At 41.6% G+C, this 24,190-nt stretch overlaps 1 protein-coding gene across 1 annotated transcript in view; it reads right to left on the reverse strand.

The window, feature by feature from the left end:
* Positions 1 to 23,874, reverse strand: part of LOC135204004 (uncharacterized) — a 43,440-nt gene extending 19,566 nt beyond the window's left edge. The window contains exons 1-10 of the mRNA XM_064233927.1: positions 23,820 to 23,874; positions 16,913 to 16,967; positions 16,609 to 16,723; positions 15,965 to 16,065; positions 14,510 to 14,599; positions 14,088 to 14,249; positions 13,595 to 13,751; positions 12,974 to 13,077; positions 11,580 to 11,693; positions 3,084 to 4,293 (exon numbers count right to left, since the gene is read on the reverse strand). Of these exons, the coding sequence (XP_064089997.1) occupies positions 3,084 to 4,293; positions 11,580 to 11,693; positions 12,974 to 13,077; positions 13,595 to 13,751; positions 14,088 to 14,249; positions 14,510 to 14,599; positions 15,965 to 16,065; positions 16,609 to 16,723; positions 16,913 to 16,967; positions 23,820 to 23,874 (2,163 nt within the window). The remainder of the gene's footprint in view (positions 1 to 3,083; positions 4,294 to 11,579; positions 11,694 to 12,973; positions 13,078 to 13,594; positions 13,752 to 14,087; positions 14,250 to 14,509; positions 14,600 to 15,964; positions 16,066 to 16,608; positions 16,724 to 16,912; positions 16,968 to 23,819) is intronic.
* Between the last annotated feature and the right edge of the window lie 316 nt (positions 23,875 to 24,190).

Consider the following 24,190-nt stretch of genomic DNA (forward strand, 5'->3'; position numbering starts at 1 on the left):
GCTATCTCTCTGCGCTTCTCCGGCGGGATAGATAGCTTGTGTGTGGTTAGGTCCCATTGTATTCCCAACCATTGAAAGCGTGACGCCGGGACAAGGTGGGACTTTCTCCTGTTTATCTGGAATCCCAGATATTCTAGAAATTTTATTACTTTGGCTTCCTTGTCGCTGGTTGCCCAAATAAGCCAGTCGTCTAGATAAGCTACTAGCATTATTCTTTGAGCTCTTAGTTCCTGCACTACTGTCTCTGCTATCTTTTTAATATTCTGGGTGCTATATTGAGCCCGAATGGCATGACCTTGAAGGCATAAGCCTGGTTTCCTAGTTTGAAGCCTAGGAAGGGAGAAAAATGCCTTGCTACCGGAACATGATAGTAAGCATCTGTAAGATCGATAGAGGTGGTGACGGCCCCACGGGGAAGTAAGGTTAGCATGCGGAACTTATCACATTGCATGTATAAGTTGAGATGGGACAAGTCCAGAATTACTCTTCGTTTGTCCGAGTCCTTCTTTGGGATGCTGAACAAGCGTCCTTGAAATTTCAGGTGCCTGACTTTCTTTATTACCTTCTTTTGAAGAAGGTCTTTGGTGTAGTCTAATAGGTCTGCCGTTTGAATTTGGTGGAAACTGATTGGTGGAGGAGGCCCTTTTATCCAACTCCACCCAAGGCCTTTTGATATTATACTGTGGGTCCACGTGCTGAACGTCCAACGTCCCGGAAGAGGTACAGTCTCCCTCCTACCTGGGGAGTCTCACTGGTTGGATGAAGTCCTACTTCCTCTGCTTCCTCGGAAACCTCTTCCTCTAGCAGGGGCTCTGGCGCCGGCTCTGTGCTGGAAGGCCCCTCTTGCCCGCTACCCCTTGCGAATCTATTGTAACCTTGAAACGCCCTTGTGTTTCAAAGGAAGCGTTGAAGGCTCCGGATGCAACAAACGTAGCCGAACTCTGGGGTTGTTGAGACGGCTGGCTCTGCAACAAGACAAATTGTTGCTGAGGTTGAGCCTTTGACGTTGAAGGCTGACTAACTTGGGCTACAGGGACTGCCTGTACCACTGCTTGAGACTGGGAGGTCTGGAAGGACTGGTACTTCCTAGGCCTCTTCCTACCTTTGGGATGCGATCCGGAGGGTTCTAATTTTCTCTTTGAAGGAAGGCCCCAGTGAACCCGAAGGTTCTGGTTAGCCCTGGCCCCTTCCCCCAGAATGCTATTCACCATGCTATCTGGAAATAGGTTGGCTCCCCAGACTGGAGCCTTAATGAGCCTGTTGGGCTCATGCCTGATGGAAGCATCAGCTAAAACATGCTTCCTGCAGTTCCTTCTGGCCACGGCAAAGTCATATACATAGCATTGGAGGGTCTGCAACAGCGACTTCGTTAAGACCCGGAATAGACCTTGAGGGCCTGAGGAGTCTGTAAGAGATAGTAGAATCAGGTCCTCTTGTCATGGTTTGCTTGTCACATCTATTATCCAATATAATTCAATATAATCCAATATAATCCAATATAATCCCCAGAATATCACTTAGGTGAGAATGGTACCTACCGACTCGTTAGTTACCTAACTAACCTCATCAAAATAATAATAGCATATCAATATAATATTATAATAAGATAATACAAATAATACCACATACACAACATGCATGAGCACAGGGAATGGATGAGGGCTTTCCTTTACCTCCAAAATTAATAAATGGTGTAGCGATAGGCTAGCTAGCCTACCCCACCTCAAACACAATACTCACGCATGAAGTAGAATTTTGAAAAATAAAACAGCACTCTCGTGAGGGAACCAAATCGCTCATGAAGGACGGATGACTAACGAGGGAAACCCTCTAAATAAGGCCAAATAATGTAATGGCTCAAACAGTGATACACAAGCCTATTGGTACACATCAGGAGCAAAATGGTAAAATTTCATGACAACAGTAACGGTTACTGTGATGTGCAATAGTTGTGAAAATAAGATATGCATTGAAATAAAAAGTTGAGATGACTGAGTAACGCGGTACCTTGATGTAAACAAGGTAGGAAGCATGGCGGCTCCCATGCAAACACCTCAAATATTAAACATCTCAAATAAGGGCAAACTGTTGCCTAACTGCGTTCAAAGTCAACAAATAATATACTCAACTTAGATGAAGATGCTTCTTGGAGATCAGTAGACATCGTAACCAAAAAACAGCAAAATAACAACAAAGTGTAAATGAAAGCGGTTCATGCTACGAGTGCTATGAAAGGAATGAGGGTTCTTGGCAGAGGTAGTAGTGACGAACGGAAGGTAGCCGTTGTAACGGCACCTTTCTAGCAGGGGATTTTGAGAGAGGAGACACCTAATTGGCAACGTATATTTGATAGTGGCTTCCACTCACCCCTGATGCTATACCGACACCCTATGAGGGTGATCGATCCAGAGGTAGTAACTCTCTGGCATTCCATATGGCTTTTTTCTCTAGTATATTTAGCATTTATTCATACCTAGAAATGAGTGCTATAGGAACATTTCACTGGGCGACACAGGTTGATCCCAGAAAAAAATATTTTTAAATAAATGTTTGACCAACACTTCATCACTGTGGACTGCAAATTGACAATTAAAAAAGAAAAGAAAAATTCAATTTGTATTTTCCCTAGGATACGTACCCATGCTTTCATAAAAGGAGTTTCTCACACAAGGCATGCTTCAAAAAAAAAAAAAGCACACACACACACACTACTACTACTGGGTAGGCCTGAATGACCTAAGGTGGCCTAATTCGTCCCCTGTGAGAATCAGCCAAAATGGGTGAACACAAGATGAACTGCCAAATACTATCACAGCTCAGAACACAGTGGAAGAGTTGGTCCACCCGAGGTCACATGGGGGCACAGGCCAGCCCGATAGTTTTGTTTTTATTGTTAGTCAGTGGCAGTGGAAGGGTGCTGCCCACAAGAAACTTCCTTTATGAAAACTTAAAGTTTGTATTTCTGTCAAAACAAATAATCATACAATAATTCACTTACATGTTGTTCTGTATTCTGAAAACTTTATCACTATGCTACAAATGTATACTAATAAAGTAAAACACACTTAACATAAGATACTTACTAATTCTCCTTTTATGTTGGAAAGTTCTTCCATATCATTTTCTTTGTCCATTCCATTACTCAGTCTAATAGCTGGTGGTGTCACCTCATATGAGGTTGTAGACCTCATATGTTTCAGGTAAACAGGTGTCTTCTCATCAGGAGATAATGTAAGACTCAGTTTCAGTTCAGAGTTTGGTGAATCAAGTAAAGAGTTCCATGACTTGTTACAAATTGGGGAATTGAATGCTTCTAACTCTTCATTGTGCTTGGTGACATCCTGTGACATATCGACATCACATGCCTTTTTGCAGAAACTTTCTCCAGTTGATGTTGTCCGGCAATCACTTCCACACTGGCATAAGGTTTTAGAAAGAAGTGATCTACACAATGTAACTTTTATATTTGGTGTATTTGGACATGGCCTCCTCATTTTACGACGTGCCTTACGAGTGAAGCGACGAGGCTTTGTCTTAGCTGACTGAGCTGTAAGAATCACTGCTTCTCTCACTGAATAAATTGCTCGGATAATCTTTGACATTTGAACCATTTTGTCCAATGGTAAACTACAACTAAAAAATGTCATTACTGTTGCTTTATCTAGCGTGAAATCTTTGTGAAATGAAGATTCCCTGACCATTTTCACAATTTCTGCTTCAGTTAATCGAAGCTCAATCATCCTTTCTTGAGCTCTTAGAGCATAATTTTTTAGCTTTTTAAGTTTTTTGGATAGTTCCCCCCCATTTTCTTCAAGCTCTCTAATTATAGTATGGGGGGGAACCTGGTATTCCCCCAAATCCACAACAATTTCTTCTTCAGAATCAGTGGATGAACTAAGTTCTGATGTTTCTGCAATACCAGATTGACTTAAAATGGTAAAACTTCCCTCTTTTGACTGAGTCTTTGTCAGGTAACAACTTTTATCAGGTGTACTGAAGTCCTCAGCGGCTTCTTCCATATCCACATTAGAGGGGGTTTCATATACTACTTCTGCGCTACATGATGCAGTGCGTTTTGCATCTGTCTCATTTTCACTTATTTCAGTTCCTACTCTTTTGTTTCTCTCCACAAGTCTTCTCTCACGAACTTCTTGGTTCGCTCTCTTCTTACTTTCCTCTAACATTTCTATACATGTGGGGCAGGTCCACTCTGTACAAGTAAATCGAAGCTTCCCACAGGTAATGTGAATACCACTGGCACCACATAGTGAACAGAGCAGAATCTCCCATCTCCTGCAAAGAAGGAAAACAATAAATTTCAATGTTTTACAAAATACATTTTTTTCATTTAAGTGTATCACTCATGAACAAGCCACACACATATGACTCCTGGTCAACAGATAAGGCTGAGTAATATACATCTGCTTAAAAGATGAAGTGACCACCTGGTCACATAGGTTGCTGAAAAATTTATTATGGAATTGCATGACATCCCTAGACTATGGTTACCATCTCTTGGCAACTGATGACTACTCATCCTACTTGGACAATGCTTTTATTACAACAAGCTGGGTATAAATCCTTGTACTATGTCTGAATTTGGTTAATCGACCAGGGTTAATCTTGTTTGCATATTAGGTCAGCACAACTTTCTCTTCATCTAGGGCATTACATAAAAAAATACCCACAACAGGTAGAATATCCATGCCTTTAATATATTTTACTATCAAGACTGTAGTGCATTTTTCATCCTGTATACAAGGATCAAACAAGTGTGATCAATCAAAATAATAATAATTTCAAGGAATTTCATAAATATACCATAAACTATGGTTGGTTTAATCTATTTCAATTTATTTTTATCAGCTACATTATCCAATTAGGTAATCATACAATAGGAATGACTGACTGAGCTAGTGTTCAACGCCCCAGCTTTGATAATTGTCTACATCCTGGCTAATACCAGCATAACCAAGGTGCTACCACATAGTAAGCAAGAAACTCCACTCAATAGATCTCACTAACATAAACTGTAATCACAGTGGAATTTACTTGGTAATGATTTGCTATTTACTGCACTAACATATTGAAATGTCTGTAAAACAGAAAGGTTTGTATTTGTAAGAAAATAAAAATGATATTGTTATGATACAATAAAGTTTGTTCATACTTACCTGGCAGATATATATATAGCTGTATTTTCTGAAGTCCGACAGAATTTTAAAAACTTCCGACACACGCAGTGGTCGGCCAGGTGGTTAGTACCCATTCCCGCCGCTGGGAGGCGGGTATCAGGAACCATTCCCATTTTCTATTCATAATTTTTATTTCACTGTCCCCTGAGGGGAGGTGGGTGGGTACTTGATTATATATATCTGCCAGGTAAGTATGAACAAACTTTATTGTATCATAACAATATCATTTTGTTCATGAAACTTACCTGTCAGATATATATATAGCTGAATCCCACCTTTGGAGGTGGGAAGGGACAGAATAGAAGGATTTTGGGAAACAAATGCATGCAGATGATTTACATCTTGGTTCCACCTGTTAGCATAGCTGGCTTCGTGGTTACTGCCACGTAAGTCTGCTTGTGCTACTAGAGTTGCCAGCGAGGTAGAGACCTATATAGCTGGTGCACTCCAGATGATCTGTCAACAGGGGCGAGACCACGACGTGACTAGACCATATTGACCATACCATGAGGGCTAAGAAGTAAAATAAATATATATATATATAAATATATATATCACCACCTGACCAACCTAGCCAAAGTTAAGGTGTGTTAACTAAGGCTTAAGAGTTAAGAAGTCGCCGTTGTCGGCGACTCAACAACTAAATTAAGAGCTCTTCCTAACCATTTTCTACAGGATAGGATGAGTGGTACTTCTTGCCCCCAAGATTGTGTCTGCAGACACGTATGGCCCTAGCGAGCAGCAGATCTCATATGCCATCTTCACATCTCGCAGGGAGTGTGAAGTGAACACAGAGTTGCTTCGCTAAAACATGGTACTCAGGATGTTGCTGAGTGCCATGCTCTGTTGAAATGCTTCCGAGGCCGCGCCCTCACCTCGTGAGCATTCAGATAAAAGATTTCAAATCTTTGTGCAAACACAATGAAGGAGCATTTTTGAAAGAACTCCTTAACACTAAAGCCAGGCTGTTCTTCGATATGGGCAAGTCTGGTCTTTTTCGGAACACTGCAGATTGCCCGATTGACTTCGACTTTCTTGAGTTTTATGTAGATAAACTTGAGAGACCCGACAGGGCACAGGACTCTCTCTGGCTCCTGCCCACTAACTTGTGCCATCCTTGCTTCCAAGCTCCTGGCCCAAGGACAAAACGGGTTACCATTCTTAGGCCACAACGGAAGGGTTAGAGAGCACACCGCCTTGTTCTCTCTAAAGCCAAAACTTGTGACGATGGCTTAAAATCTCACTAACCCTCTTTGTCGTATCTAGGGTGGTTAGAAGAAGGCCTTCCTGATCACATGCAAGAAGTTAACAGGTAGGAGAGGTTCGAATGCTTTGACATCAAGAACTTCAAACTACGTCTAAGTTCCATATTGAAAGCTTCGATCTGGACATGCACAGTCAGTCCGTCTGTACTAAAGTCAGGTGACCGACCAGTTGACCAGTCAGACGAATCAAGGACAGCAAGGCTGTACCCTGAAGACCATAAGGCACTATTCTTCGCTGAAGGATGAGTGTCTGGACTGCCTGGGCGATTCAATCTAAGCAAACCTTGGGGGTGTATCAACGCAACCCAACGTTGTCAGCGAATCAACTCCTGACTCGAGCTTCTGGTGCCAGGAGAAAGGAGCGAGGAGCAAAAAGGCGATTCAGTCCCGAAGGAAGAATGCCTGACAGTCCAACCTGGTCTCATGTTACACGATCATCGGGGGTGTATAAACGCAACCGACTTCGTCAACAAGAAACTCAGGGCTACTATATGTCGCCTGATCTCGCACGAGTGTCTGACTCCGAGAAAACAGGTGAGACAAAAAGTAGATGGTGAGCGAGGTTCGAGATTCCACAGAACTCAAAGATCGTGAAGGGCTTTTGTTGTTTGACAGACGCAAATCTCTGAGCCCAAAGGCCGTCAACAACATATTTGCGTATTCTTTAATAGTTGTGACTGCCAGCTTATCCCATTCTTCAGACGGAAATGGAAGACGGTAATCTTATTCCTGTCAACATCTCGATAGCCCTGAACGTAGTCAAGACTCAGAGCGGAGAGGTTATAGGTACCTTTCGAGTTAGAGTAGACCGACTCTCTCGGAAAAGGTCCTTGGAAAGTGAACTAGGAAGTATGTGACCTCTGTGAATCCAGGATCCTGAAGGCCAACATGGGGCAATCAGCGTCAATTGTCGCTCCCTGTGACGTCATAAATCCTCTTATTACATCTCCTAAGCGATTGAAAAAAAGGGGAAAAGAGACTAAATATCCATCCCAGTTCAATATCATAGGATGGCGTTTAAATGGTACGATCCCGGATCGAGAATAAGGGAGCAGAGAAGAAGAAGCCTCTTCGTCCTCAACATATCGAAGAGAAGAATGAAAGGGCGTCCCTAAAGTCTCCACACTCTCAACTTACTTCTAAAGAAAGATTCCACTCGGAAGTCAATAGTTTGCTGCCGTCGATCGAGACGATTCGTACGGACTTTCGCAATCCGGTAACGAACCTCTAGAGGATCGTTACATTCTACGCCTGTTGTTATAATAGGCTTTCTCGTAAACTCGAACAGGGACCGAGAGAAGATACTTCTTAAGATATGAGAGAGCTGTGGAATATCAGAGTTTGATCTGGACCACTGGTTCCCAAAACTCGTTTACGAGGACTGGAGGGACTACCGAATCGCTTTTACTTCTTTCAGATTAAGATCCAGGACATCTGAAACCCTATCCAGATGTCCGGCACCTTCTTTCTATCACCTCAGGTGATAAAACGCACTGAGCGATGTTCAGAATCATTCCTAGATCTTGAATAATATTTCAGTTTCCCGGTAGGAAAAAACTGTGGTCTGAATTGCAGTCTATTCGGGGAAACAAACTTCTTCAGGAAGGAAATGGTCCCAGCAAGCTCATCCATTCCCTCCCGAGTATGCTTACTTCCCTAATAAGGCTGCGCTTTGCCTAAGCAGGAGAGCATATAAAAGTGCAATGTTGCGGTAGACTCGTAGTTCTATACCGTGCGGTAACGAGCACCGAAAGGATTAAGAGATAACTCTGTTGAACATAGTAAGGCAAAAACGAATGCAACGTTTATTCATTCACGTAAGAAATCCCCTCAATCTTAGGCTAAAGTCCGTGATTGTAGGGCAGAGTTACAGTTAGTCAGTCAATCCCGCAGGAGAGACGTAACCGCCAGCACAGGAGATACGGTTAGTCAGTCATCCCGCAGGAGAGAGAGACGTAACCTATGGCGCATGACAGCGCCCGATCTGTTACTGGCTCGGTTGGACTGGAAGACAGACACAGCGTGACAGCAGCAGCTAGCAGCTTACGAACGTCGTCTCTTAACTTTATGTCTGGGTTGCCAGCTACCCTATTCTACGAAGAAAAAAAAAATAGGTCCTTTATTTTTTTTGGCCGAAAGACTCTCAAGCTGGTATATTTAAGCGAAACAGAAAACGCTAAATATATAGATGCGTTTGTGTCGTCAGAACACTACCATACAACGGTAAAAGATAAATCGGAAACTCCTGGAAGGCTGCAGGGAGTAACGATTAAATGTCCTTAAAATAGACAATAGACCTCTCGGTTGCCATCCGAAGAGGTAACTACAGCAAGCGTATATGACTTGAAACCAACCAGAAGTAAAATAACGCAAGGCAAAATATGAAATTATATCACAATAAAGTTTGTTCATACTTACCTGGCAGACATATATATAGCTGAATTCGGAAATACAGCTACATACATATCTGACAGGCAAGTTTCATGAACAAAACTTAAGAGAATCGAAGCAGTCAGCTCAAGCTTCTTATGTTACTGGACATAAGCGTTCATTTGACATAGTCTACAAGTCTATTTCTTGTACGAGTCTGCGAATGACGAATGAGAGCTCTTCCGAATCTTGTCAATAAGAGCTTATTCGCTTACGCAATATCAAGTTAATGAGATGTTTGTCAATGAGAACTAACCCATTTACGGGACAAAGAGATATTTTGTCATGAGGGGATACCCACTTACTTGACAAAACGAAAGTATATTGTCAATGGGGGAAAGTCATGAATTGACAAAACGTAATCCAGGGAGTCAAGCATTTAATTTTTTCGATTCCCGTCTCAAACGAGGAAGGGGCAAGAATCCTGTTAAGAGACTGGGCTTACGGCAGGTAGAACGACGATGTTCAATTCGGCAGCGTAGTCCCGACTAGAAACTAACAAAATCTATCATCTGAAAAACCCTTTCAGATGGGCTAAAAAGCTTGCAAAATTATCCTGGGAAGAGGAAGAAACTCTCCAACCAGCTTCCTCTCCCGTATCACAACTAATGCCTGCTAAAGCTTAAAATTTATTGGCCAGTATGGCAAAGGAAGTCCTGTCTTGCGCTTTCCTGAAGAGCGTCCTTTTGATGAGTTTGCCTTTGCAAGAATACCACTGAACGTTGCCGAGAGTCCTGACGTGCAGGAGTCGAGCCTTACATAACCCGTAACTGCCTTATCGCAAAGTCTTGACTGCGGTAGTGGCAACTTAAATTTATTGGCCGAATGGCAAAGGTTGCGGTAGAGCAAACGAGATCTTCCCTTGAGCTTTCCTTAACTCCATCCACCTATGCGAAAAGCAATATTAATTGACAGAGACCTCTTGAATTCACGAAACCCGATGTCTTGCTGGGTTTCGAAGAAGAAGTTGTCTGTTCACTTTAAACTTCCTCCGAAGCACTGCCTACTTCACATTCTTTGCAGGTGAGGTAGAAGGTATCACCGGAGGTAGAGGTAAACATTCTTTAGGCCCATATCTGAAACAAAGAGCTTGAAGAGTTCAACAGAAACTTTCAGCCAGGCGACACACCTGGCGTGCGCTGGTGCACGCTCGGCGTCCACTGGCGCACGCTCGGCGTCCACTGGAACGCGCTCGGCGGTCCACTGGAGCGCGCTCGGCGTCCACTGGAGCGCGCTCGGCGTCCACTGGCGCGCACTTGGCGCGCACTTGGCGTGCACCCGCGCGCGCCTGGAGTCCATCCGAGCGTCCGCTCTCAAAAGCTTCCTGCTACTATGACTTCTTTTACGTATTTCTCGGTGGAAAGACGGACACGAGTTCAGGCGACGTTCGCCTTCTTACTTCTCACTGAAACGCATAACGAGAGAGAGAGAGAGGACGTGAAGCGTCCTCTTCTATAAAGCTTCTATTTAGAGGGCGCGAGTCCTTCCGAAAGCTCCAACCCCTGCATGGGGAGGACGCTTCGGAGGACGAGAAGCAATCTTTCAGGATTCGTGCACGCGCACGCACTTTGGCAGTCTGGGGATTTTCATCAGAAACTGCCGAAGGCACGCCAGATCGGTGGGGGTTCCTTGTAACCCTCCTTAGGCTTTCGACATGCTCCCTCCCCGGGTCCTGGGAGTCAAGCAGAGGTCCCGGCCTAGAGGCGAAACGAGGCCGATCTGACGCACCCTCCACTACACAAGGGGTATCACTGCACTTCTGCACTTCACTTTTACTCTCTAAAGCAAGCACTTTCGATTCTAAGATACGAATCGAAAGAGTATCAGAAAGGGTAATTCCTCTACAGACACTGCTTAGGGCCCGAAGGCAACACTTGCAGGGTTAGGAGTAACAATTACAGAAGTAAGCACTTCACAGCAATGAAGGAGAGCGAGCACCTCTCGTAGACATATTCATAGCCCGTAGGCCATACTACAGGTTAGGCAAAACATAAAGTCTACAGGAAGGTTAGCAGGTTCACTACCCTGACTTTTGTTACTGATTAATTGCGGTACCTACGAATCATTACGTCTTCCTTACGGAATTAGACATGTTTACTGATTAATTGCGTACATACGAATCATACGTCTTCCTTACGGAATAGACAAAGTCTCACACTCCTTACATGACAAATCTCAACAAAGAAGCAAGACCCATACCCCTCGTACATACCAAGTGCGGATCTACCGAAGCTTTCGGTAGCCACACCCTATCTTTGCAGACAACCCCGTCTGAAACTAGCCTAACTAGATTCAGATATTTTATGCAAAAATGAATCAAATTCAAATCAATTTAAGATAGCGTATGCCTAGCCACAAATCCCACAAATCCAAGTAAATAAATCAAAAGACAATTAGGATACTTAGCGGCAATGAAGTTTCCAAAATCCTAAGACGGAGGTACTGAAAACAGGTGTTTTCAGCACCAGCGACAGAAAAATTATGAATAGAAAATGGGAATGGTTCCTGATACCCGCCTCCCAGCGGCGGGAATGGGTACTAACCACCTGGCCGACCACTGCGTGTGTCGGAAGTTTTTAAAATTCTGTCGGACTTCAGAAAATACAGCTATATATATATCTGACAGGTAAGTTTCATGAACAAAATAGAACTTACAGCCTTATGAAAGTGATTTTCCTAACAAACTTACGTTCCAATGTCATCCCTCTTCCTGCCATCAGGGCAAAAGCATTTAGGCGCATCACAACGTACTGGACGTTCCAACTCAATGTATGCATTTGGCTCAAGTTCCCAACTCGCATCTCTGTAAATGAAGATGGTAATCATGTCACTGAATGTCACAATTCTATATAGTGCAGGCACTAGTCATTTGAATCACAATTCTACAACAGTCATTACTAATTCACTTCAAGCTGAAATGTGTCTATAAAACAATAATCTGACTAATTTTCCTCTCAATTTCCTTTATTCAATCATGTTCTCAATTTTGAACCCGCCATTCAAAAACCCAATACAACATGTTACGTGGCAATCACAGCCACTGGTGTCTCTGGATACCATGGCAGCCCTCACTAAGTGACTAGTTAAAAACTAAGCATCAAAACTATTATGAAAGTACCTAAGAACATAACAGTTACAATAATGTCTCTCACAAATACAGTACAAAATTGTCTTATATTTGGAAATACCTTCTGATCTGGTCGTTGAAACTTAGTAACAAGGTAGTAGTTATCTAGCAGCAAGTGAGGGAGGGGTTGCAAACCAACAAATTCACTCAGTAATCAGTGTCACTTTTTCCTTAAGCACCAAGGACAAATGCAGGTTAGTTAAAAGGTGCAATTTGATAGAAGGCTTCAGGTTTGTTATACAATGGCACCTAAGCTCAATGGATAGTTTGTGGATCTGCTTCTTCAGCTATGTAATGAAGACTGAATGACCTACATGAGCAGGTACCACGGGGCCAACTCACATATCTTACAGTGTAGTATAAATTCCTTGTCACAAATGAGATGTCAAAGATCACAGGGCCCTGTGCTAGAGTACAGCTTTCCTTACTCTAGGAAATTAAGAGCTCTGATTTCCATTTTTGGGAACAGGATGACCAGCTTACATGGTGGCACATTATCACAGAACCATTTACAAATATGTTCTAACTTTCACCCTCCCCAGTCTAATCAAAAGATGGACAGAGGGAGTCATATCTGCCAACTACCATAAAATTCAGAATGGGGTTTTTCTTAAGAAGCTAACCTGCATATGACCTGACTAGTGAAAACATATCTACTGGATGTTGGACGGAAGAGGTTAGAAAGCAAAAAGTAAAAAGTAATCTTTCAACCATAGACGAGATACTGTTCTGCCCTAGCAAAGCTCAGGCACTTGCACAAGTTAAGCAGCCATCAAGGATGCTAAGGAGAAACTATCCAAGGACTTGTAGACAATTCCGTACTGTATTTTAAAATGATACAATGAATCTTGATTGGGGCTATTTAAAAAGCATAATGATCACATCTCTAGCTTTAAAGTAAAGATATGTATACAACCTTATTTCATCTTGCGATATATTCTAATTTTCGTACTTACTTTTCAGGGACATAAATACCAAAATTTTGCATTTCTTCCACAAATACTTCTTTATCATTGCACAAAGGACATTTAAAAAAGTATCCTGCACTCACAGCCAGTTGCTGAAAAGAAAAATTAAATAGCACTTTATACACTTAGCTTTATATATACTAATTCATAACTACAACTTTTGTAGAAAGTCTTGACAACCATTTCTAATAATGATCTAAATATCTTATAATTTTTTTATACCTATTGAGTAAAACTTCAAAGGTAAAGACTAGACCATAATCTGCCCCCATATCATACAAACACACTTCTTTACCTCTGTTTTATCCCAAAAAGCACCTTGAAGATACTCATGAAACTTCCCCAAAGCTGGTGCTAATTAGAACACTGGATCAAGGTTCACTGAAAATCTATCCTTGTCAAAATGGAAATTACAAATAATTTGAACTGAAGTATTACAGGATACAGAAACTACATATACACACTAATCCTGAAAGGTTCCAAGCATCCGGTGGGCCAGCTGTTCTTACATTTTCTACTATAATATATTAAGATGTCTGGGAATTAAAGTAACTAATAATTTTGGCTAGTTAAAAATAATGGGTTTTGTGATTAAACAAAAATACTTACCTGTATACATATTTTATGGAACCACTTTCTGTTACAGCAGGGAGACCAAACAGCTTTCTTAGGATCAGCAATTAGTTCATCCATACATATAGGACATTCTACTTTCTGACCTATGGCTATTCCTTGCTGGTATGTTCGGTGTTTTTGGCAGTATGATCTGCAACAACAAAATAGAAAAATATATTTCTCTAATTTAACAGGCTTTTAAAATTATTAAAAGCAAAATAAAGTAATACTAGTAGTACAAAAAATTTAACCCCATAATTCTGTAGCACTCTTTCACCTTAATGATTGTCTTAGCACAGCATGCCATGACCATAAGTCAGGCTATTATAAGTGAAGGGTCACTGCAAAACTAACTTAATCTGTTATACATATTTTTAGGGCAATATATTTTGAAGGGTATCTAGTATAGCACTTCTAGTCACCGACAAAACCAAATTTCTGAAGGGCATAATTTTAATTCATTTAAAGATTGAAGAGTTATACAAACCTGAAGTCTCCTGAGAATCTATACAGACAATTATGATTCAACCCGCAGGCATAATGATAGCTTCGACGGCATTTCTTCTCGCTGCAACCAATTGTTGCACCCTTCTTTCCACAATATGCACATGACTGAAAAGACAAGACATCAATACATGGAAGATTATTTTAGTACATGGCTGAAAAGACAAGACACCAATACATGAAAGACTTTTTTTTATAATAAACTTTTAAAGACAAGATAGAAACTGTGCACTTGTGTCTCTTGCCTTCCATATGATGCTACATTATAAAAAAATTCAATAGTACTTGCTTGTATAAAAAAAAAAGAATCTTGGACTTCCAAGAAAGTGAGGGATGCTCCTCAGGCGGGAACATGACCTTTATTTCTTATCATAATTGATAAGTTTCAAAAACTTTGTTCTTTACTTGACACATCTCGCACCCAACTGATGGGGCAAGACTTCTGCAATGGTTTGAATCTGACCATCATCATCATCAATGCCCTTTTTCCAGATACTGTAATTAAAAAAAATGCTTCTTTATGCTAACTGAAAGAAATCCTAAGAGGACTTCGGCTTTGATACGAGAAAGGCAAAGAAAAATAGAGTTCAACATTTGTTCTGCAATAATCCACTGTAAATACAGCACTTTCCATGAGCAAAGCTCCTTCCCCTGAAATCACACTCACTACTGTGCCTGTTAGCAAAATGTGTCCTAAGGTATCAAAAAAACCTTAAATTACCCATATGGCTTAGCATAAAACTGGACTTGTCTTGATCATGGCGAGTGAGAGAGAGAGAAAATAAACAATGAAAATGCTTAAATTATTCGCATTTATATTTGTACAATCTCTACAAGATGAGAAACTCATGAAAACTAGTATTTCTATTCATTCTGCTAGTAAATCAGAGGTATTATTTAGCACCCACTAATGGATAAAATATAAAATGTGGTGTTCTGTTACACCTTATAAGAAATGAGTTCGTTCTTTTAATGGAAAGAAACAAACTACTACACAATGGTAGTGAATGCGCTATGAAAAGTGGAATCCAAAGGCAATTATAGGTTTTTGACAAGACAGCTTTCTTACATAAGGTTACCAGATAGAATCCTGCAGCTGAAAATGAACCTGGGGTGATGTTGAGCAAGGTATGTATTTCAAAAGATGAAAAAGAGGCTGATAGTGACAAATCATCAAAAGACGTGGTTACCCTAGTTCCCTTTATTAATGCCAGTGGTTATTCAGTCCTAAAAGCCTCTGCTTGTGCTGGTGGTATCACTCAAATAATCCACAAATACCTAAAGATCTCAAAAGGGGTACTCTTCCTGTTGTGCTCCTTTCATATCCAAGCAGTTGGATCACTTTTATTATGTAGAAATGTTCTTGTATGCAATAAGCATCTTTGATTGTTGCTAATTGCATTGCTAATCCCCCAGACATTACCAATTATGGCAATAACAATTGCATCTTATTTTTAATGCCAAATAGAAAGGTGCTTTTGCCAGAATAATCTATCAGTTTTTTTTGCAAGTGCCACAAACACACAACAACAACTTGAAACCACTTTCAAGTACCATTAAACTACAACTGTTTTTTTACAGCAATTCTGAGAAGGAATACAAAAGGATATCAGAAGGAATAAAAAAGGAATATTTGATGATTATCATCACTTCAATGTTAGTTTTTCCCTCATGATGTTAGAAGTTAAATGAGATCTCAGCACTCTTTTCTTTCTTGTGCAATTCCTGTTAGAATTAACAATTAGTCTATATCTAACATCTTCACAATGCATCCTTTGAATTTACTAATATACTGTAACTCAATAAAACAAAAGACAAACTGCAAAAGAAAAGCATTAAAACTAATACAAAATTACTTACTAATTTTTGCCCCTCGCTATTTCTCTCTGAATATCAGGAATCAGAAAACCCAAAATTCCTTCCTCCTCCTCTCCATTCTGAGCTAATCCGCTGGAAAAAAACTGAAAGAAGAAAATTTCATGCTAGATACTGTTTGATACAGAAGACTGCATCTGTTGCAAAACTAAAATATTCTGTTCATGAGGTACATACTTTGCTATTTGAGAGCCTTTAAATCTTTTTTCAACTATGGCAAACCACAAACAAAATCAAATAGTCATCTCGTCAAATATGTGGTACGAAATGGAGTCATTTATCTCAAATAATTCACATGCTAATAAATATTTAAACCAAAGAAACTATTGGCAAGCATTAACTACAATATTCAGCTTTGGGCGAGTGTTTCAACTATATATATATTTTTGCAATTTTCTCCCCAAATTCTGTACTATTAATTAATGAAACTGCCACTAACTTGTAAAACTTGTTGGAATTCATTCTAAGCACCCCAAAACCAACTGTATACCAAAGTTCTATATACAGTAAACTAAATCCCCATACACTGTTCTGTTTCGTTTAGCATGCATAACTCTCAAGATTTACCTGTAGTCAGAGCCTACTGCTTAGGTTATAAAAGGTATTAAACTAAAATGTACAATACTTACCAGGCAAAAACAATGGACAGAGACACCAGCTAAAGTGTGCAATGCCCCAAGTTCTAGTTCTCTTTGTGCTCCAATTCCGCAAAAACCACACGCCTTATCTTTACTCATGTTGGTGCTGAAATGAAAACAGAATTTACCTATCAATTAAGAATATAAGATTCAAACTGAGAAAAATATTTATAATCACCATGAACATCGGCCTGTATTTTACACAATTATCACGTGCCTGTGTTTTAAAATAAGCTTAAGTTTTTGTGTATGCAGACCAACTTTTGAGAAAGCTATATGTATTAGGCAAAAGTACATTATGCCATTGTCAAATGTCTCAGAAATTTCTCGAGCAACTACTAGTCTTACTCCTGCACAGAAGTAAAAACTTAGCATATAGGAAAGGAAGTCCTAGGCAGATCATACATCATAACACACAAGCTGGTGATCCAGTAAAAAGTGTGTTGAGCAGTTTCACACACTTTAGCAAAGGTAAAATTATTCCAAAATATGACATTTTTATGATAAAATAGTTTTATAAGTACTTACCAAGATATTACATAATCAGAGCTATGTAATTATGTACATAGTACTTGGTAAGCTACTTATATAAACTATTAATTTTGAGTTGCAGGCTTGCTCAGCAATTGTGAGAACAATTTTTATTGTGCCTTTTTTACTTTCCTTCCTCTGCTAGGTAAGAACAGAGCAGCTCTGTTTTCCAAGCCTCGGTTAGTTCTGTGCTCACTGAACTGGGGAAGCTGGGTGGGTACAATGAATGTCAATTACAAAAAATAACCAATTTTGATAACAAAATTTGTAATGTCATCAAACATTTATATAACTATCTACCAAACAGACAAGGATGCAGGGATTGTGGAGGACAGGGCAAAGGCTAGTAAACTAATGCAGAGAAAACATGATATTGTTATGATACAATAAAGTTTGTTCATACTTACCTGGCAGATATATATATAGCTGTATTTTCTGAAATCCGACAGAATTTTTAAAAACTTCCGACACACGCAGTGTCGGCCAGTGTTAGTACCCATTCCCGCCGCTGGGAGGCGGGTATCAGGAACCATTCCCATTTTCTATTCATAATTTTTATTTCCACTGTCCCCTGAGGGGAGGTGGGTGGGTACTTGATTATATATATCTGCCAGGTAAATATGAACAAACTTTATTGTATCATAACAATATCATTTTGTTCATGAAACTTACCTGTCAGATATATATATAGCTGAATCCCACCGTTGGAGGTGGGAAGGGACAGAATAGAAGGATTTTGGGAAACAAATGCATGCAGATGATTTACATCTTGGTTCCACCTGTTAGCATAGCTGGCTTCGTGTTACTGCCACGTAAGTCTGCTTGTGCTACTAGAGTTTGCCCAGCGAGGTAGAGACCTATATAGCTTGTGCACTCCAGATGATCTGTCAACAGGGGCGAGACCACGACGTGACTAGACCATATTGACCATATTGACCATATCATGAGGGCTAAGAAGTAAAATAAATATATATAAATATAATTATATCACCACCTGACCAACCTAGCCAAAGTTAAGGTGTGTTAACTAAGGCTTAAGAGTTAAGAAGTCGCCGTTGTCGGCGACTCAACAACTAAATTAACAGCTCTTCCTAACCATTTTCTACAGGATAGGATGGAGTGGTACTTCTTGCCCCCAAGATTGTGTCTGCAGACACGTATGGCCCTAGCGAGCAGCAGATCTCATATGCCATCTTCACATCTCGCAGGGAGTGTGACGTGAACACAGAGTTGCTTCGCTAAAACATGGTACTCAGGATGTTGCAGAGTGCCATGCTCTGTTGAAATGCTTCCGAGGCCGCGCCCTCACCTCGTGAGTATTCAGATAAAAAGATTTCAAATCTTTGTGCAAACACAATGAAGGAGCATTTTTGAAAGAGCTCCTTAACACTAAAGCCAGGGTGTTCTTCGATATGGACAAGTCTGGTCTTTTTCGGAACACTGCAGATTGCCCGAATGACTTCGACTTTCTTGAGTTTTTATGTAGATAAAACTTGAGAGACCCGACAGGGCACAGACTCTCTCTGGCTCCTGCCCACTAACTTGTGCCATCCTTGCTTCCAAGCTCCTGGCCAAGGACAAAACGGTTTCCATTCTTAGGCCACAACGGAAGGCTTAGAGAGCACACCGCCTTGTTCTCTCTAAAGCCAAAACTTGTGACGATGGCTTAAAATCTCACTAACCCTCTTTGTCGTATCTAGGGTGGTTAGAAGAAGGCCTTCCTGATCACATGCAAGAAGTTAACAGGTAGGAGAGGTTCGAATGCTTTGACATCAAGAACTTCAGACTATGTCTAAGTTCCATATTGAAAGCTTCGATCTGGACATGCACAGTCAGTCCATCTGTACTAAAGTCAGGTGACCGACCAGTTGACCAGTCAGACGAATCAAGGACAGCAAGGCTGTACCCTGAAGACCATAAGGCACTATTCTTCGCTGAAGGACGAGTGTCTGGACTCCCTGGGCGATTCAATCTAAGCAAACCTTGGGGGTGTATCAACGCAACCCAACGTCGTCAGCGAATCAACTCCTGAGCAACTCCTGACCCGAGCTTCTGGTGCCAGGAGAAAGGAGCGAGGAGCAAAAAGGCGATTCAGTCCAAGAAGAATGCCTGACAGTCCCCAACCTGGTCTCATGTTACAACGATCATCGGGGGTGGTATAAACGCAACCGACTTCGTCAACAAGAAACTCAGGGCTACTATGTCGCCTGATCTCGCACGAGTGTCTGACTCCGAGAAAACAGGTGAGACAAAAAGTAGATGGTGAGCGAGTTTCGAAATTCCACAAACTCAAAGATTGTGAAGGGCTTTGTTGTTTGACAGAAGCAATTCTCTGAGCCCAAAGGCTGTCAACAACATATTTGCGTATTCTTTAATAGTTGTGACTGCCAGCTTATCCCATTCTTCAGATGGAAAGGGAAGACGGTAATCTTATTCCTGTCAACATCTTGATAGTCTGAACGTAGTCAGACTCAGAGCGGAGAGGTTATAGGTACCTTTCGAGTTAGAGTAGACCGACTCTTTCGGAAAAGGTCCTTGGAAAGTGAACTAGGAAGGACGTGACCTCTGTGAATCCAGGATCCTGAAGGCCAACATGGGGCGATCAGCGTCATTGTCGCTCCCTGTGACGTCATAAATCCTCTTATTACATTTCCTAACGATTGAAAAAGGGGAAAACAAGAGACTAAACATCCATCCCCGTTCAATATCATAGGATGGCGTTTAATGGTACCGATCCCCCCCTGGATTTCGAGAATAAGGGAGCAGAGAAGAAGAAGCCTCTTCGTCCTCAACATATCGAAGAGAAGAATGAAAGGGCGTCCCTAAAGTCTCCACAACTCTCAACATACTTCTAAAGAAAGATTCCACTCGGAAGTCAGTAGTTGCTGCCGTTGATCGAGACGATTCGTACGGACTTTTGCAATCTTGTAACGAACCTCTAGAGGATCGTTACATTCTACGCCTGTTGTTATAATAGGCTCTTTCTTGTAAACTCGAACAGGGACCGAGAGAAGTACTTCTTAAGATATGAGAGAGCTGTGGAATATCAGAGTTGATCTGGACCACTGTTCCAAAAACTCGTTTCGAGGACTGGAGGGACGACCGAATTGCTTCTACTTCTTTCAGATTAGATCCAGGACATCTGAAACCCTATCCAGATGTCCGGCACCTTCTTTCTATCACCTCAGGTGATAGACGCACTGAGAGATGTCAGAACCATTCCTAGATCTTGAATAATATTTCAGTTTCCCGGTAGGGAAAAAAAAAACAAAAAAAAAAAAAACAACAAACAAACTGTGGAGGTCTGAATTGCAGTCTACTCAGGAAACAAACTTCTTCAGGAAGGAAATGGTCCCCAGCAAGCTCATCCATTCCTCCCCGAGTATGCTTACTTCCCTAATAAGGCTGCGCTTTGCCTAAGCAGGAGGAGCATATAAAAAGTGCAATGTTGCGGTAGACTCGTAGTTCTATACCGTGCGGTAACGAGCACCGAAAGAATTAAGAGATATCTCTGTGAACATAGTAAGGCAAAACGAATGCAATGTTTATTCATTCACGTAAGAAATCCCCTCAATCTTAGGCTAAAGTCCGTGATTGTAGGACAGAGATACAGTTAGTCAGTCAATCCCGCGGAGGAGAGTACGGCCACCGCCAGCACAGAGATACGGTTAGTCAGTCAATCCCGCAGGAGAGAGAGAACGTAACCTAACGCGCATGACAGCGCCGAAGCGGTACTGGCTCGTTTTGGACTGGAGGACAAACAGCAGCATCAGCTTACGAACGTCGTCTCTTAACTTTATGTCTGGGTTGCCAGCTACCCTATTCTACGAAGAAATAGGTCCGTTATTTTTTGAGCAGAAAGAGACTCTCAAGCTGGTATATTTAAGCGAAACAGAAACGCTAAATATATAGATGCATTTGTGTCGTCAGAACACTACCATACAACGGTAAAAGATAAATCAGAAACTCCTGGAAGGCTGCAGGGGAGTAACGATTAATGTCCTTAAAATAATAGACAATAGACCTCTCGGTTTGCCATCCGAAGAGGTAACTACAGCAAGCGTATATGACTTCAACCAACCAGTAGTAAAATAACGCAAGGCAAAATATGATATTATATTACAATAAAGTTTTGTTCATACTTACCTGGCAGACTATATATAGCTGAATTCGGAAATACGCTACATACATATCTGACAGGCAAGTTTCATGAACAAAACTTAGAGAATCGAAGCAGACAGCTCAAGCTTCTTATGGTTACTGGACATAAGCGGTCATTGACGTAGTCTACAAGTCTATTTCTTGTACGAGTCTGTGAATGATGAATGAGAGCTCTTCCGAATCTTGTCAATAAGAGCTTATCCGCTTACGCAATATAAAGTTATGAGATGTTTGTCAATGAGAACTAACCCATTTACGGGACAAAGAGATATTTTGTCAATGAGGGGATACCCACTTACTTGACAAAACGATAGTATATTGTCAATGGGGGAAAATCACTGAATTGACAAAACGTAATCCAGGCAGTCGAGCATATTATTTTTTCCGATTCCTGTATCAAACAGAGGAAGGGGGCAAGAATCCTGATAAGAGACTGGGCTTTCAGCAGGTAGGACCCCGATGTTCAACTTCGGCAGCGTAGTCCCGAACTTAGGAACTAACAAAATCTATCATCTGAAAAGCCCTTTCCAGATGGACTAAAAAGCTTGCAACTTAAATTTATTGGCAGTATGGCAAAGGAAGTCCTGTCTTGCGCTTTTTCCTGAAGAGCGTCCTCTTGATGAGTGCTTTTTGCAAGAATCCTACCGAAAGTAGTCGAGCGTCATGACGTGTAGGACGTCGAGCTTTTACATAACCCATAACTGCCTTATCACAAAGTCTTGACTGCGGTAGAGCAAACGATCTTCCATGAGCTTTCCTTAACTCCCATCCACCTATGCGAAAAGCAATATTAATTGACAGAGACCTCTTGAATTCACGAAACCCACGATGTCTTGCTGGGTTTTCGAAGAAGAAGTTGTCTGTTCACTTTAAGCTTCTTCCAAAGCACTGCCTACTTCACATTCTTTGCAGGTGAGGTAGAAGGTATCACCGAAGGTAGAGGTAAAAATTCTTTATGGCCCAAATCTGAACAAGAGCTTGAAGAGTTCAACAGAAACGTTAAGCCAGGCGACACACATGGCGTGCGCTGGTGCACGCTCGGCGTCCACTGGCGCGCGCATTGGCGTGCACCCGCGCGTCCCGTCCAAGTCGAGAGGGAACGCCTTCTTATTCTCACAGTAATAAAGCTTGGACGTTCCGCTCTCAGCGTCCTGCTACTATGACTTCTTTTACGTATTTCTCGTGGAAAGACGGACGGAGGGACACGTGTTCAGGCGACGTTCGCCTTCTTACTTCTCACTGAAACGCATAACGAGAGAGAGAGAGAGGACGTGAAGCGTCCTCTTCTATAAAGCTTCTATTTAGAGGGCGCGAGTCCTTCCGAAAGCTCCAACCCCTGCACGGGGAGGGACGCTTCGGAGGACGAGAAGCATCCTTCAGGATTCGTGCACGCACGCACTTTTGGTAGTCTGGGGAGTTTCATCAGATACTGCCGAAGGCACGCCAGATCGGTGGGGGTTCCTTGTAGCCCTTCCTTCGGCTTTCGACATCTCTCTCCCCGGGTGTCCTGGGAGTCAAGCAGAGGTCCCGGCCTAGAGGCGAAACGAGGCCGATCTGGCGCACCCTCCACTACACAAGGGGTATCACTGCACTTCTGCACTTCACTTTTGCTCTCTTAAAGCAAGCACTTTCGATTCTAAGAGTTACTAATCGAAGAGTATCAGAGAAGGGCAATTCCTCTACAGACACTGTTTTAGGGCCCGAAGAAGCAACACTACAGGGTTAGAGTAACAATTACAGAAGTAGCACTCTTCACAGCAATGAAGGAGAGCGAGCACCTCTCGCAGACATATTCATAGCCCGTAGGCCATACTACAGGGTTAGGCAAAATAAAGCCTACAGGAAGGTTAGCAGGTTCACTACCCTGACTTTTGTTACTGATTAATTGCGTACATACGAATCATACGTCTTCCTTACGGAATTAGACATGTTTACTGATTAATTGCGTACATACGAATCATACGTCTTCCTTACGGAATAGACAAAGTCTCACACCCCTTACATGACAAATCTCAACAAAGAAGCAAGACCCATACCCCTCGTGCATACCAAGTGCGGATCTACCGAAGCTTTCGGTAGCCACACCCTATCTTTACAGACAACCCCCTCTGAAACTAGCCTAACTAGATTCAGATATCTTATGCAAAAATGAATCAAATTCAAATCAATTTAAGATAGCGTATGCCTAGCCACAAATCCAAGTAAATAAATCAAAAGACAATTAGGATACTTAGCGGCAATGAAGTTTCCAAAATCCTAAGACGGAGGTACTAAAACAGGTGTTTTCAGCACTGGCGACAGAAAAATTATGAATAGAAAATGGGAATGGTTCCTGATACCCGCCTCCCAGCGGCGGGAATGGGTACTAACCACCTGGCCGACCACTGCGTGTGTCGGAAGTTTTTAAAATTCTGTCGGATTTCAGAAAATACAGCTATATATATATCTGACAGATAAGTTTCATGAACAAAATGATAAGTTTTAAATGAAGATCAACAAGTGACTCTCACCTAATGTTGGTAATCTGCTAGCAGAAACTTCCAAACTGCCCTTCTGGACAGCCATGTCGGATGATTCTAAAGAAAATCTTGTCAAAACTATGAATCTGAGTTTGGACTAAAAGGAGAGTTGTAAAAACCAAGGGATTTCCCAGAGTGGAGAGCAGCATGGTTGCATGCAAACAGATCATTCCGCTATTCTTGAGTACCATCCATGTAGAAACCTGTTGCATGTGTAAACCATCTGCCTGTACACTCACAATCCAAGCATGCAACTGGGTGTGCTTTTGGTGAAACACAGTTGGAAGAGCCTGGGGTCTTCACATTCAAGACAGAGTGGACTGGGACAGGGTACTGAACATACTAAGTGAGATACGTGCCAG

The sequence above is a fragment of the Macrobrachium nipponense genome, chromosome 44 (assembly GCF_015104395.2).
Source record: "Macrobrachium nipponense isolate FS-2020 chromosome 44, ASM1510439v2, whole genome shotgun sequence".
NCBI classification, from domain to species: domain Eukaryota; kingdom Metazoa; phylum Arthropoda; class Malacostraca; order Decapoda; family Palaemonidae; genus Macrobrachium; species Macrobrachium nipponense.